General features: G+C 33.8%; 2 protein-coding genes across 7 annotated transcripts in view; one reads left to right on the top strand and one right to left on the bottom strand.

The window, feature by feature from the left end:
• Positions 1-17,016, top strand: part of FAM149B1 (family with sequence similarity 149 member B1) — a 73,998-nt gene that overhangs the window by 5,894 nt on the left and 51,088 nt on the right. For 4 of the 5 annotated variants that reach the window (XM_077124937.1, XM_077124938.1, XM_077124939.1 and 1 more), the window contains exons 2-3: positions 4,066-4,170; positions 5,486-5,615. In XM_077124937.1, the coding sequence (XP_076981052.1) occupies positions 4,066-4,170; positions 5,486-5,615 (235 nt within the window). Of the gene's footprint in view, positions 1-4,065; positions 4,171-5,485; positions 5,616-17,016 lie in introns of those variants that run through there. The other variant, XM_077124940.1, reaches the window with a different exon arrangement.
• The window catches only part of ECD (ecdysoneless cell cycle regulator), a 102,515-nt gene that overhangs the window by 62,512 nt on the left and 22,987 nt on the right, over positions 1-17,016 (bottom strand). The window lies entirely within an intron of this gene.

Below are 17,016 nucleotides of genomic sequence, written 5' to 3'. Positions count from 1 at the left end.
AGGATCATTGGAAAGACCATCTTTTTCTTGGTTCCACCTTCTCCAAACAATGGGACAGCACACAGGCTCTCTGCCATCTCTGAGGCACATGCTCAGCCCCCTCAGAACAATGGGACAATCGCCAAGCTCCCTCCAATCCCCAGTTTAAGTGCTCCACCCTCTCTGAGACTTGGGGCACCAAAAATCTTCCTCAAGATTCAGGCACAAGGCCCATCCTCTGCTTCTGGGGCAAACTCACCCTCTCCATGTCAATGGGTGGGTCAACCCTCCTGGTCCAAGATTTCTTAGCTTTAGACCTTATCTTCCACAGTTCTGCCTCTGAAGTAATTTTTCTTTCAATTTGTCCCTTTTCTATCTGTTATAGCCCAGACTGGCAGTGGTTCTGTTTATACAGATCCTGCAATGCTTTTCGGTTTTCTATGCAGTATGCAGGGATCATACTCAATAGACAATAGGACTTTCCATAAATCCTTTCTGGGTAACTCCATCTCCTAAACTTGCTTGCCCTTTAATGGCTGACTCATTCCGTGTTTGGTTAAATCCTCACATGTGGCCCTGTTCACTGGGGGCTCACTTTCTGGAAGCCCAGAATTTTCTAGACCATCAGTTTCTGTATTTTCTGTACCCAGGAGTTCAGTTCTCAACTTTTCTTTTTCCTGCTGCATTTTTACTATAAGCTGCAAGGAGCAGCCAGACTGCATTTTCCGCATTTAGTTTGGGAATCTCTCTAGATAAGTATGCACATTCATCACTCTCAAATTTTGCCTTCCATCCATAAAGATGGCCTTCCTTCGAGTTGGCAATGACATATTCATCATTTCTGTCTAAAGCCTTGTTGGAGGCATCTTTAAAGTCCACATTTCTACCAACAGTCTGTTCAAAGCAGTTCAGGCCTTTTCTATCAAGCATATCACAATTCTTCCAGAATCTTCCCCTTATCATTTAAAAGCCATCCCAATGTGTTTGGTATTTGCCAACTGCTGCAGCACCTCACTTCATGGGTACTAAAATCTATTCTGTTTGCTAAAGCTGCCAGAGCAATATACCAGAAAAGGAGTGTTTTTAAAAAGGAAGTTTATTTAAGTTACAGGTTTATAGTTCTAAGGCTTAAAAAAAAAAAAAAAATGTCCAAACTAAGACATCCAGGGAAAGATACCTGGAGTCAAGTAAAACTGATGTGTCCAGAACACCTTTATCAACTGGGAAGGCATGTGGCTGGCATCTGTTGGGGTGTTTGGCTTCTGGTTTCAAGTGGCTTCCCCTGGGCATTTTTTCCCTGCATCTGCAAACATCTGGGTCTAATGTGCATCTGCTCTGTTGGCATTACAAGCATCTAAGCTGCCTCCAAAATTTTCCCCTTTTAAAGGCCTCCAGTAAACTAGTAAGACTAATCAAGACTCTGCACTTGAATGGGCGGAATCACATCTCCATCTAATTAAAAGTTTCCACCCACAACTGGATATGTCGCTTTTCCATGGAAACAATCCAGTCAAGGTTTCCACTCCACAAATAACAATCAGGATTAAAGAAGATGGTTTTTCTGAGGTACACAACAGTTTCAGACTGACACAAGTATCCAAAAGGCAAATGTGTAAAATGTAATGATAATCAATGATTTTGGATTTATAATTTATAAATATGTTAATTGTGACAAGAACAACATAAAGATGGGGGATGGAGGGATATAGGAACATAATTTATATATTGAAATTAAGTTGGTGCCAAGACAGATAAGATTGTTGTAGATTTACATTAAATTTAAGCTCTGTAGTAACTACAAAGAAAATATCACAGAATATGCAAGCTCACAGGAAAATTAAGAGTTCAGGTTGCTGGCAATAGGGGGTAAAGGGAATGGGAAGTTAATACATATGAGTATAGGGTTTCTGTTTGGGGAAAGGGGATGTTTTTAGTAATGAAAAGTAGGATACAGCTATATGGTGAATGTGACTAACCCCATTGAATGGTAGGCTTGGAAGTATTTGTAAAAGAAAGATTTGTGTTAAATATATTTTCCCACAATTATTTTTTAAAAAGAAAGAGCAATTAAAGAGACTATAACAATTAAAAGCAATACATGTTCTTGGAAGGGATCTAGCAAGGGAGGAGAAAAGACTGAAAGGAACATAACAGGACCATATGAAAAATTAGAATATAGGCTATAAGTTTATATCAATGTTAAATTTCTTGAGTTTGATAACTACAGTTAAGGCGAATAGATGTGACTATCCTGTTAGGGAATATACATGGCAGCATTAAGTGTTTGTGCTGGTTTGAAAAGATGTATGTTCCCTAGAAAAGCCATGTTTTAATCTAAATCCCATTTCATAAAGGCAGAATAATCCCTATTCAATACTGTATGTTTGAAACTGTAATCAGATCATCTCCCTAGAGATCTGATTTAATTAAGAGTGGTTGTTAAGCTGGATTAGGTGATGACATGTCTCCACCCATTTGGGTGGGTCTTGATAAATTTCTGGAGTCCTATAAAAGAGGAAACATTTTGGAGAATGAGAGATTCAGAGAGAGCAGAGCAGAATGACATAGCCACGAGAAGTAGAGTTCACCAGCCAGTGACCCTTGGAGATGAAGAAGGAAAATGTCTCCTGGGAGCTTCATGAAACAGGAAGCCAGGAGAAGAAGCTAGCAGATGATGCCGTGTTTGCCACATGCCCTTCCAGATGAGAGAGGAACCCTGACCGTGTTCACTATGTGCCTTTCCAGATGAGAGAAACTCTGACATGTTCACCATGTGCCTTCTCACTAGAAAGAGAAACTCTGAATTTTGTCAGTCTTCTTGAACCAAGGTATCGTTCTCTGGATGCCTTTGATTGGACATTTCTATAGACTTGTTGTAATTTCTATAGACTTGCAATTTTCTTGGCCTTAGAACTGTAAACTAGCAACTTATTAAATTCCCCTCTTTAAAAGCCATTCCATTTCTGGTGTATTGCATTCCAGCAGCTAGCAAACTAGAACGGTGTTCAAAGAGCATGATGTATAAAACTACACTTAAGTATTCAGGAAATGGATGGATAGATAGATGCATACATACATACATGCATACAATGATACAGTAAATGTAGCAAAATGTTAAAATTGTTTGATCTGGGTATCTTGTGGGGGGAGGACCACGTTGGAGTACTCTGTATGGAGTTTGTATTATTTTTCTTCCTGTCCTGTATATCCCTTTATAGTTTTACTCCCCCTCACTCCTGTTTCTGTCCTGTGGCAGCTACTAATCTTTCTCTGTATCTTTAGTTTGTTTTATTAATGTTTTATCAGTGGATTCATATAGTGTGTAACCCATTGAGATTGGCTTTTTTCACTAAGTATGATGCCCTTGAGAGTCATCCAAGTGGCTGCAATAAGCAATAGTTAATTCCTTTTTAAGTAGTGTTCCATTGTATGATTATACCAGAGTTTGTTTAACCATTCACCTGTGAATAGTATTTTGGTTGTTTCCAGTTTTTTCAATTACAAATAAAGCTGCTATGAATACTCAAGTGCAGATTTTTGTGTGAACATAAGTTTTTATTTCTCTGGGATCAGTGCCCAAGAGTACAATTGCTGGGTCTTGTGGTAAGTGCATGTATTTATTTTATATGTGTACCATTTTATATTCCCACCCATTTATAAAACTTACAGTTTCTCCTGATCCTTGCCTGCATTTGGTAATATTATTATTTTATATTTTAGCTGTTCTAATATGTATGTGGTGGTTTCTTACTGTAGTTTCAATTCCCAGGCAAATTAATTTTAGGAATATATTTTATTTAACCCAGTATCTTCAAAATATCATTTTAATATGTAGTCAACATAAAGAAATGTCTTGTACATTCCTCTAAGAATGTACATTCTGTTAAGACTTCCAAATCCTGTGTGTTTTATAGTTAAAGTACTTCTCAATTCCAGGAGCCACATGTAAGTGCTAGGGTCTAGTGATACTGTATTGGACAGTGTTGTTCTAGAATACCAGGAAGTAGCTCCCTAACATCTGGAATAAGCTACTGAAAATTATATATTTTTTTATTTACAGGAAATATAACTTTCATTTTTTCACAGGAAAGATGTAACAAAGCATGCTCTTAATCATCATCCTCTTCCAGAACGGCTAGATGAAATTTCCTCCACCAATGACCGCCATGAAAAAGATACAAGTTCCCAAAGGTAGTAGCACAACGTATACTTGGTTGCTCATTGCTGTTGCTAATTAATGACAAAGGTTTTGGTTTTTTTTTGGTTTAGGACTGGTACTGAGTTTTATTCTAATGAAACAAAAAAAAAAATGTTTTTTTCAAGTGTTTTCCGTACCATTCAGCTTTCATTCTAAAATACCTAATGGCAATAACTTCACACATTTTCATAAGCTTTGAGAAGCAGTATTTGAAGTAGTTAAGCGCATACATCAGGAGCTGTCCAATAGATCTGATTTTTAATCCTGGTTGTTCCACTTATCAGCTAAGTAATGCTGGGCAAGTTAATTACCTGATAATAATATCTCTTAAAGGGTGTTGTGAATATAAATGAGTTAAAATGTGTAAAACCTGGCACAATGCTTGGCATATAATAAATGTTGAGTAAATATTAGCTGCAGTTATTATTTTAAGTAAAACCACAGAGTATGCTGTAACTTCAGTGAGGGCTCTGAGAAAACAAGTGGTATCATAGAAAAGGTTCAAAGACCTGAGACCTGGGTTTCAAAACCTGGAACTGAATCTCAGATTCTTTGTTTTTAAAATGGGATTGACTTTTTCATGTTGAGAAGGGGCATCAACACTAAAAGATGGGGCATTGCCCAAAGATCCCTGTAGGTTGGAAGAAGGATCAAAAGAGGAAGGGGAAGTATAACAGAGAAAATAGAATTTAACAAAAGGGTATGACTGCCGAATCACCATATTGATATTCCATCTAGTCTCCATTGTAGCAGCTAGAAAGAAAAATCTGAGATGGTAGAATGGTAGCCCATGACGAACTCTTGGATCTGTTCTGTAATTACTTGTTGAGGTGTGCTTTGAAAATTATTGCTTTTTATTTCTTTGCTTTTTATATATATTTTACAATAAACAATGTTTAAAAAGAAAATGGGGTTGAGTTCTACATCACCATATTGTCGAAAATATCAAATAAATTTATGTCTGTAAAAGTGCTTGGTAAACTATAAAAGTACTAGGCAAGTTTAGGTATTACTGTTAACGTATATGAAATCATGTCTTTAGTTGTCAAAAATATATGTTATTGGTGAAAAGTTAAAGTTGTCACTGTAAACTGTAACTAGAATTATTTACATTGGCTGCCAACAATTTAGTAGGAATGAGATAGAACTATTCTATGATTGAATTTCAAGTTCTTCATTTGTTTTTGCCTCCATGGATCTCATTACACATGATTGTCAAGTGTTAGATTGCTGAAAATTTCATTCTATAGAAACTTAAGGAAATATAATTTTTCTCTTTTCTCTCCTACATTCAAATTGTGCATTTAGTGAGTCTGAGATTACGCAAGAATCACCTTCTACATCAACGGATACTGGGAACTCACGGTCTGCTTTTCTGAGTTATACAGGCACAGGAATCTCTACTGAAGGCAGCTCGGACTTCTCCTGGGGATATGGTGTGAGTTGTATGTTATCGGTCTGATTGTGCACTTGAGAGACTACTTTGGAGTTAGGATTTGCCAGTTTTGTTAGTATATTTCATCCTTCACTATCCTTCATTGTTTCTATGTATTTTAACAGTTAAGCTTACCATTTCTTTATAGTAGTTGTAAAGAGGCCTCAATCCTTACCTATTTCAGTAGTTTGTTTTATGGATGTAGTGGTTGATAATAAAAGATATTTGGGATTTGGCTTATACAATTGCTGGTTGATATGGATCTGGGCTCTGGATCTACTCCTTCTGTTGTGCACAGTCCACTAGTTTGTAGCTTCTGTACCACCGATATATTATCTTTTTTAAAATGTTTTTTAAAGTATTTTATTAAGCCATTATAGGCTGGGAAAATGTTTGTGGTATATAATTTACTAAAAGAATGCAGATTTTAAAATGTGGTATATAGGTTACTAAAAGAATGTAGTATATAGAGCGAGCAACTATGGCTCAAGTGGCAAAATTCTTGCCTGCTGTGCTGGAGACCCTGGTTCAATTCCTAGAGCCTGCCCAGGCTGAAAAAAAGTATATATAGTGAGGTTCTAATTTTATTTTACATATATTTTTGCTTCTATATAAGAAAAATAGACTAAGAATCTTACCCCAAATATTATTCAATGATTGTTAATGGGTTGATGAAATATTGAATGATTTTCATTTATTTGTTTGTTTATTTGTTTTTTGGCTATTTCCCATTATATTTATTATTTTTAAAAGTTCAACAACCTTAACAGAAAATTTAAAAGACAAATTTTTATGCATAAAATCACCTTTAAGCAATACATATTTTTATTTCTGCATCCATCTTCAGCCATATTTATTTGACCTAGTTATAATCATGATATGCAAAGAACATTATGCTGTTTTTTCATAGAATATTATGTAAGTACTTTTTCACAATACTGCTTTCTTTACAAAAAGCCTGCTAATTTTTAAAAGCTATTATTATTACAATGATTTAATTTGAGTATATATAAACTTTCCTTATATAGATACATGATGTATGTATACACAATTTTGTGGTCTATTTTTTAATTTGCCATTATTTCTTGTAAGCAGTTTCTTATACTACCTCCATATCTGTCAGTTTGAAGAGTTATATTGTTTTTTCTTGTGTACATACATCAGAATTGGAACTTTGCCTTATCTGATTCTTGGGTTTTCAGTTTTTCTTCGTTCATTCAACAAATATTTATTAAGTATTTATTATTAGATACTGTATGAGGCCCTGGGAATATAGGGTAAGGCTCTCTAATGAGAGAGGTTAACAAAAGCAAATAAAATAACTATAAAATATAATAAGCACTCTAAGGAAAACAACAGTGGTGAAATGGAACATAATCAGATAGGGCAGATCTGAGATTGAGATCACATGAAGAGTGAAGAAAGAGTTTTCCAGACAGGTAACAAGTAACATAGGCAAAAGCCCTGAGGAGGATGAGAGCTTCATGTTTCCAAGGGAGAATGTTTGGCATGTTCTTGGAAGTAAAAAATAGTTCAGGGTTGTTAGAGTATGGTGGCCAGGAAGAGAAAAGCACTAGATGGGATTGGAGTGGTATGCAGGACTAGATCATATAGGGCCTTGTAGGCCATGGTAAAGAATTTAGATTTAATTTAAGGGAATTAAATTGTTAACTTATGGGGAGGATTTAGTGTGTTGACTATGTATCTCCATCTGTTCTCTACATATTGTGATTAGTAGCTCTTTGGAGTTATGAATGTCATACAAATGTTCCCTATTCCATCACTTTCATTTTATTATTTACTGTGAAAAATGTTTTTAAAAGACATCATATATAACATTTCACTTTTTTTTCATTTCCGTTTCTTTTTTTAATGTATTTATTAATTAAAAAAATAAACAAAATAAAACAACATCCATAATCAGTAATTCACAATATCATCACTTAGTTGCATATTCATCATTTCTTAGAACATTTGCTTCGATGTAGAAAAAGAAATAAAAAGATAACAAAAAGAAATAAAATGATAACAGAGAAAAAAGAGTTATACATACCATACCCCTTACCCCTCGTTGTCATTGATCACTAGCATTTAAATTAAATTTATTTTAGCATTTGTTCCCCCTATTATTTATTTTTATTCCATATGTTCTATTCCTTTGTTGACAAGGTAGATAAAAACAGCATCAGACACAAGGTTTTCACAATCACACAGTCACATTGTGACAGCTGTATCATTATTCAATCATCCTCAAGAAACATGGCTACTGGAACACAGCTCTCTACATTTTCAGGCAGTTCCCTCCAGCCTCTCCATAACATCTTGAATAACAAGATGATATCTACTCGATTCATAAGAGTAACCTCCAGGATAACCTCTCGACTCTGTTTGGAATCTCTCAGCCATTGACACTTTGTCTCATTTCCCTCTTCCCCGTTTTGGTCGAGAAGGTTTTCTCAATCCCTTGATGCTAAGTCTCAGCTCATTCTAGGGTTTTTCTCAATTCCTTGATGCTGAGTCTCCATTCATTCCAGGATCTTTGTCCCACGTTGCCAGGAAGGTCCACACCCCTGGGAATCATGTCCCATGTAGAGAGGGGTATAACATCTCATTTTTACCTTCATTTCTTCACTAGTAAGGATTTTTTCTTCCTTCTAAAAATGGACTAATATTCTTATTCATAGCTTTTTAACAGAATTTTACATGTTTAGCTTTTTGACTCACCTAAACTTTTTTGTAATATATAGTGTGAAGTTTGAAGCAAACTGTTGAACCTGTGCTGTTTGAACCATCTTTCTATATTTGACATAATGTTATGTGATTTTCATAATATTTTTAAAATCTTTAGGTAAATCTACAAGAGTTCATTAAAAAGAACATATGTTATTAAATATTTATGGCACTTTACTCTTTCAGATAGATTTTATTTTCCATGTATCAAATTCTATAAAGTATTCACCAAAAGTTTTAATTGGCATTGCATTCTATCTTTATATTCAATTAGGGAAGGGTAGAGGGAACTAAAATTTATTCAGTTTTATTTACTTTTTATTTAGTATTTTGTGGATGTGTTCATAAGCACTTTATGTACACATTTCAATCATTTGTCACATTTCAATCATTTGTCAAGTTAACTGAATTTAATAATCTACCTAGAAACTATAGTTTTTCATTTATTTAGATCTTCCTTTAGTCCGCATTATCATTTATTTACTTCAAGTGAATTTCTTGTTGTAAGCAAAATTAATATTAAAATTGAATCTTTGTATTGATTATAAATCTTATTTTAATTGTCTCAGTGTTTTTAAGCTTTTTATCACTGGCATATCAGAATAGTTTTGATATTTAATTAGTGTCTTGCTGCTTTACCAAATATACTTACTATTTATAATCATTCTGGGGTTTATATCCTTCAGTTTATTTTTTTTAATATTCTTTTAAAATTCAGAGATACTGGTGTAAAGGAAGATTTTCAATTTTTATTTTAATTATATTTATCTTTTATAAATTTACAGCCAATAATAATTTAAAAATAGCTAATCCTATTCTGTTCTATTTTAGTTTTATATGCTTTGAATTGTTTTTTTTGTTTTTACAATCAAGCAAGATTTATTCTGGGACTACAAAAATGGGTTAGTATCTGAACATGTATGAATATGGTTGACATCAATTATTAAAGGAAAAAATTTTGATCAAACAAATAGTGCTGAAAAGGTATTGAATAAAATTCAAATGCTGTTCTTTATAAAAATAATCAGTAAGATGGGAGAAGGAAGTGAAATAAGATAAAGACTATTTACCAAATGAATAGCAAATATCATTTAAAATGGCAAAACCCTAAAGCTATCTCAATTTAAATAAGGAACCTGACAGGAATTCACTTTAATTAACTTCAATCAAATTTAATTGAGTCCTTCACTGACTTTGTGACTGTACATTTTAATTATTTTTGTTCTTTTAAATAGGCAAGACATTTATATGGTTCAGAATTTTTAAAATACCTAAGGGCAAATAATGAAAAATATCTCTCAAATCTCTGTTGACTTGCTCCACACTTCCCCTTTTTGAACAACTAATGTAGTCTCTTGGGTATCCTTCAGTGATATCATGTATATAAAAGAAAAAATATATATATGCAAAAAATATATGTACAAAAAATATATGTGTATACTCTGTTCCCTATTTTTACATAAGGAGTGTCATTATACACTCTGTTCAGTATCAGCTTTTTTTTTCCATTTAACTTTATATTTTGAAGAATATTCCACATTCTAAAAAGCTTCTTTATTCTTTTATGGCTGCATAGTGATCCAATGAATGGAAAAGCCATAATTTATTTTAGTACTTTCATGTTAATGGGCATTTGGAGTTTCCAGTTGTTTGCTATTTATTAAAATGCTGCTTTTATGATCTTGTACATGAATTATTTTACATAAATGCACATATTTCCAAGGATAAATTTCTAGAGGTAGGATTGCTGGTCAAAAGATAGGTACTTTTTTGCTTTTTAAAGTTGTTACCAAATTAACCTCTGCAGAAGTTATTCCAATCAGCATTCCCCCTAATAATGTATGTAAGGGAAGGGCCTGTTTGTGTACACCCTTATCCTAAAAGGGAATTTTTTTTTTAAATCTTTGCCAATCTTTTAGGCTAAAAAATGGTGTCTGATGCAGTGGGAGAGGTTAGGAAAAAATATAACAGAAAAGTGCATAAATTTTAAGTCTGCATGTGTGTATGAAAACCACCCAGATCAAGATATAGACAATCAGCACTCAGAAGCCTCCTCTGTGCTCTTTCTCAACCCTAACAATAACTATTCTGACCTATGTCACCATAATTTTGCCTGTTCTTGTGCATCATATAGATGAAATCATACAATATGTATTCTTTTGTACCTGGTTTCTTTTGCTAAACATTTTGTTCATAGGATTTATATATGATATTGCATGTTTTTGTAGTCAGTTCTTTTTCATTGCAGGGTAATATTCCACTGTATGAATATGCATCAACTTTATTATAATTCTCCTGTTGATGGAAATTTGGGTTGTTTTCAATTTGGGACTATTACCAATAAAGCTCCTTTAAATATTTTTGTACACGTCTTTTGATGGACATATGCAACTATTTCTGTTGGGTATACCTAAGAGAGGTATTGCTGGGTCATAGAAATAAGTATGTTCAACTTTAGAAGATATTGTTAAACATTTTTCCAAAGTAGTTGTACCAATTTATAATCCCACCAGCAAGGTATGACAGTTTCAGTTAGTCCACATTCTTGACCAACATTTTTTTTAATTTTTAAATTTTTTAAAAAATACCAAAAAAACCCACCAAACAAACGCAAACATTCTTTGATCATCCCGTTCTACGTATATAATCAGTAATTCACAATATCATCACATAATTGCATATTCATCATCATGATCATTTCTTGGAACATTTGTATCTATTCAGAAAAAGAACTAAAAAGAAAACAGAAAAAAATTCATACATACCATACCCCCCACACCCCCTCACTGATCACCAGCATTTCAATCTAAATTTATTTTAACATTTGTTCCCCCTATTATTCATCTTTATTCCATATGTTTTACTCATCTGTTGATAAAGTAGATAAAAGGAGCATCAGACACAAGGTTTTCGCAATCACACAGTCACATTGTGAAAGCTATATCATTATACAATCATCTTCAAGAAACATGGCTACTGGAACTCAGCTCCACGTTTTCAGGCAGTTCCCTCCAGCCTTTCCACTACATCTTGACTAACAAGGTGATATCTATTTAATGCGTAAGAATAACCTCCAGGATAACCTCTCGACTCTGTTTGGAAATTCTCAGCCATTGACACTTTATTTTGTCTCATTTCACTCTTCCCCCTTTTAGTCAAGACGGTTTTCTCAATCCCCTGGTGCTGAGTCTTAGTTCATTCTAGGGGTTTTCCTTGACCAACATTTGATATTGCTACTTCATTTAATTTTAATCATTTTGGTGGGGTGTAGTGGTAACTTGTTGTGGTTTTGGTCTGCATTTTCTTGGTGACTAACAATGCTAAACACCATTTCATTTGCTTATCGGCCACTTGGGTATGTTTAGAGAAATCCTGGTGCAAGTCATTTGCATATTGAAGGGGTTGTATGTCTATTTCTTGTTTCTTATTGTAGGTGTTCTTTATATAGTTTGGGTACAAATATCTTCTGTCTGTGGCTTGCCTTTTCAAATTGTGTCTTTTAATGAACTAAAGTTATTAATTTTAATGAAATCCAATGGGGTATTTTATTTCATTTTTCTTATGACAAATAAGTTGATCATTTATTTTCATTACTATGTATTATTACATTGTATTACTGTTACTGTTACAAGTCATTTATCTTTACCCCTGCTGATGAGAATTTAAGTTGGTTCCAAACTTTGCCATTATAAGTAAAGTTGTTGTGAACATTTTTATACGTATTTCCTTATGAATATTTTTGGAAGTTTTTTCTAGGGTGCATATCTGAAGATAGACTTGGTGAGTCATAAGGTATACACATCTTCAACTTGACTTAATTGCCAAATTGTTCTTTAAAATGATTATGTCAGTTTATACCTCCATCAGCACTAAATGAGAATTTCCACTGCTGTATATTTTTGCCAACATTTGATGCTGATAGACTCTTTAAATATTTACTAATTTGATGAGCATAAAATGGTATCTCATTATGCTTTTAATTTGCATTTTTATGATTACTAGTGAGGATAAGAATGAAGGATTCTTTTATAGTTTATTGGGCATTTGTTCTTCCTTTTCTGTGAATTGCTGTTTGTATATCATATTCATTTACCTTTTAAGTTTATCATTTTCATATTGATTAGTAGGAGTTGTTTATCTTCTAGATCAGGGATAGGTGTAATATTTCTGTAAAGCGTTAGATAGTAAATGTTTTAGACTTTGTAGGAAACCCCTCAAATCTACCACTGTAATGGGAAGGCAGCCATAGACAATACATTAACAAATGTTCCATTAATACTTAATTTACAAAAATAGGTGGTAGGCTGAATTTGTCTCACTATCTGTAGTTTGTTGATCCTTTTTGTAGGTACTTATTGTGACAGATTTTTAGATTCTTATATCCTTTCTCCCTACAGAGCTACAGAACTCTGGGCATTGTACCCAGCTGAAAATTACATTTCCCAGCCTCTGCTACATATAGGGGTAGCTAATGAACTACACATATGAGTCAGCAGAGATGACATTCTGTTTATCCATTCCCCTCTTTTATCTGCTTCTTGTCTTGAAATATGAAACTATGGTTAAAGATACAGCCAACATGTTCAATAATGAAGCATCCTTGAGGATGGAACTAATAGAAGAAACAGAGTCCTTGATATCTTTTTGATATGGAGCCACTGTATCATTCTTTGAATGTCTACCCCTGGACTTATTGTTTATGAGAGAAAAATAAACTTTTATCTTATTTAAGCCACTGTTATTTTTGGTATTAGTCGTAACTAAACGCAAGTCATGACTGATATATTAATCCTTTTTAAATTTGTCACAAATATTTTTTCCTGGTATGTGGCTTTTATAACTCACATTTTTTACATTAGGTCTCAAATCTTCATATATGGTGTGCGGTAAGAACATAATTTTATTTTTTTCATATGGATAATGAATTGTTTCAGTATCATTTATTGACTAGTTAAGGGTTTCTAAGCAGGGACACTTTTAATATTTTGCTTTTCTTACAAGATATTGATACTTCTCCATTGAAAATTAGGATTTATATTCTTTCTGCTTGAACTTGAATTTTTTTTTTAACTGCCTCAATCAAAAGGATGTCCAGAGACCCAGGTTCGATTCCCGGTGCCTGCCCATGTTAAAAAAAAAAAAAAAGAATGTGGTGAAAGTCATGTTATGATTTTCTAGGGTAGGTCATGAAAGGCAGCATAGCCTCTTCCTGGTTCTTTTGGTGTGTGTGTATGTTTCTGTCTCTTTGTCTGTCTCTTTCTGTCTCTCTCTCTCAGTGCTTTGTCTTAGAATCTAGCCATCATGTTGTGAGGAAGTTCATACCACATAGAAAGATTCATGTGGAAAGGAATTGAAGCTGCCAACTGATAGCCAACACCAACTGCCAGATTTGTGAGTGAAGGAGCATTCAGATGATTTCAGCTCTCAGCCTTCAAGTCTTTCATCTGAGGCTCTAGACATTATGGAGCAGAAACAAGCCATTTCCGTTGTGAGCTATACAAATTCCTGACCCAAACACCTTGAGAAATAATAAATCATTATCACTGTTTTAAGCCATTGAGTTTTGGAATAATTTGTTACACTGCCAGAGTAACTGGAACACCCCTCTCACACAGTGCAGGTTCAGAAAAACAATATAGGCACTCTTCTAACCTCTCTTTAACTCCCATTGTATGGTGCTGCGGAGGCACAGATCAAAATTTAGGGCAGTTAAAACAGCTAGAATCTGCAGGGCAGAAGAAGGGAAGAGCACCAGAAATTGTAAAAGAAAAAAAAGGGTAATTATAAAAGTATATTTTTATTGCGATTCCCTTAAAGGATACCTGACTGATAGAAACAGAAAATAATAACAATGGAGATGGAGTATATATGGATGTAGAATAAAATGAGACAACTATCGCCCAAAGTATGAGTGACTTTAGATAGAATTGCACTGTTACAGGGTTATCATATTTGTGAAGCAACAGATATGAAGAAAGACGTAGAGAGATGAAGTAAGTGACGTGAAGTTATAAAATATTAACTCTAAATAGTCTTTGATGGATTAAGGTTGCATATTGTTAGCTTTAGAGCACTCATTAAAATATTATAAGAGAAGTAGGTAAGATACCAAAATAGGAAAGAAAAAAAAAAGGAATATATCAAATATTTGATTAACCCAAAATAAGACAGTAGAGAAGCAAGAGAGGATCAAAAAGTAGAAAGGACAAGTGGAAAATAAATAATAAGATGGTAGATTTCAATCTAGTCGTGTCAGTAATTACATGGACTGAACATGCTAATTAAAAGGTATAGATTGTCAGAGTGGATAAAAAAGCAAGACCCAACTATGTACTATATGCAAGAGATACTCTGACAGTCTCTAAATATAAAGACACAAATAGGCTGAAATTAAAAGGAGGGAGAAAGATATACTATGAACACAGAAAACTGGTGTGACTACACTAATATGAAACAAAGTAAACTTTAAGATGAGAGTACTCTCAGAAATAAAGAAGGACATTTCCTAATGTTCAAAAAGGCAGTTTATCAGGAAGACAACAACTGTAAATAAGTATATACCTAATAGGAAAGTTTCAAATGTTTAAAGAAAAACTGATAAAACTAGAGAGAGTAATAGTTGAATCCACAGTTGCTGGAGGTTTTGCTGTCTCTCTCAGTAATTGATAGAATAAATAGAAAATCAGTAAAACTACAGAAGATCTGGACACTACATCCAATAAATGCAGAATACATATACTTTTCAAGTACACACAATGTTCACAAGTATAGACTGTATCAACATAGTAAAAAAGATTAAATTATGCAGTATATTTTCTCATCAGAAGTTAATTAGAAATCCATAATAATAAAATGCCTGGAAAATTCCAAAAATATTTTTAAATTAAACATTTCTAGATATAAAATCACAAGGAGAATTCGATAATATTTTGAACTGAATGATAATGAACCCAAAATATAAAAATTTGTGGGCACACCTATATATCCGAGAGTAATTTGGACAGAAAATTAAAAAGTCTCCTTAAAGGACTGGGGAAAAGGAGTAAATACTGAACTTCCACACATGGGGAATTCCTGATATTCTTGCAAGCATTAGGGACAACCAATTTAATAGGCCAAGCCCTCAATTTTGGGGCTTGCCCCTACGGAACTTATTCCTGCAAAGGAGAAGCTAAGTCTACGTATAATTATGCCTAAGAATCACCTCTAGAGAACCTCTTTTGTTGCTCAGAAATGGCCTCACTGCCCTCCCCACTACATGGAACATGTCTTCCAAGGGAGTACATCTCCTTGGTAATGTAGGACATGTTTCCTGGCATGAGTCAGAACCTGGCATCATGGAACTGAGAAAGCCATCTTGACCAAAAGGGGGAAGAGAGAAATGAGGCAAAGTTTCAGTGGCTGAGAGATTTCAAATACAGTCAAGAGATTATTCTTGAGGTTATTTTTATGCATTATATAGATATACCTTTTTAGTTTTAAGTGTATTAGAATAGCTAGAAGGAAATAACCTGAAACTGTTGAACTGTATTCCAGTAGTTTTTTTTTAAATTTTTTTTATTAATCAAAAAAAAAAGAAATTAACACAACATTTAGAAATCATTCCATTCTACACATGCACTCAGTAATTCTTAGTATCATCACATAGATGTACGATCATCATTTCTTAGTACATTTGCATCGATTTAGGTAAAGAACTAGCAAAACAGCAGAAAAAGATATAGAATGTTAATACAGAGAAGAGAATTAAAATAATACTAATAAAAATATATATATATATATATAAAAAGGAAAAAGAAAAAAACAAAAACAAAAGATACAAACAAACAAACAAAAAACTATATTTCAGGTGCAGCTTCATTCAGTGTTCCAACATAGTTACATTACACTTAGGTATTATTGTGCTGTCCATTTTTGAGTTTTTGTATCTAGTCCCGTTGCACAGTCTGTATCCCTTCAGCTCCAATTACCCATTATCTTACCCTGTTTCTAACTCCTGCTGGTCTCTGTTACCAGTGATATATTCCAAGCTGATCCTCGAATGTCGGTTCACATCAGTGGGACCATACAGTATTTGTCCTTTAGTTTTTGGCTAGACTCACTCAGCATAATGTTCTCTAGGTCCATCCATGTTATTACATGCTTCATAAGTTTAGTCTGTCTTAAAGTTGCATAATATTCCATCGTAGGTATACGCCACAGATTGTTTAGCCACTCGTCTGTTGATGGACATTTTGGCTGTTTCCATCTCTTTGCAATTGTAGATAATGCTGCTGTAAACACTGGTGTGCAAATGTCCGTCTGTGTCTTTGCCCTTAAGTCCTTTGAGTAGATACCTAGCAGTGGTATTGCTGGGTCGTAATCCATTCTGCCAGTCTATGTCTTTTGATTGGGAAATTCAGTCCATTAACTTTTAGTGTTATTACTGTTTGGATAATATTTTCCTCTACCCTTTTGGCTTTTGTATTATATATATCATATCTGATTTTCCTTCTTTCTACACTTTACTCCATACCTCTCTCTTCTGTCTTTTCGTATCTGACTCTAGTGCTCCCTTTAGTATTTCTTGCAGAGTTGGTCTCTTGGTCACAAATTCTCTCAGTGACTTTTTGTCTATAAATGTTTTAATTTCTCCTTCATTTTTGAAGGACAATTTTGCTGGATATAGAAGTCT

Source organism: Tamandua tetradactyla, chromosome 13 (assembly GCF_023851605.1).
Source record: "Tamandua tetradactyla isolate mTamTet1 chromosome 13, mTamTet1.pri, whole genome shotgun sequence".
NCBI lineage: Eukaryota > Metazoa > Chordata > Mammalia > Pilosa > Myrmecophagidae > Tamandua > Tamandua tetradactyla.
This window is presented reverse-complemented; position numbering and strand designations above follow the sequence as displayed.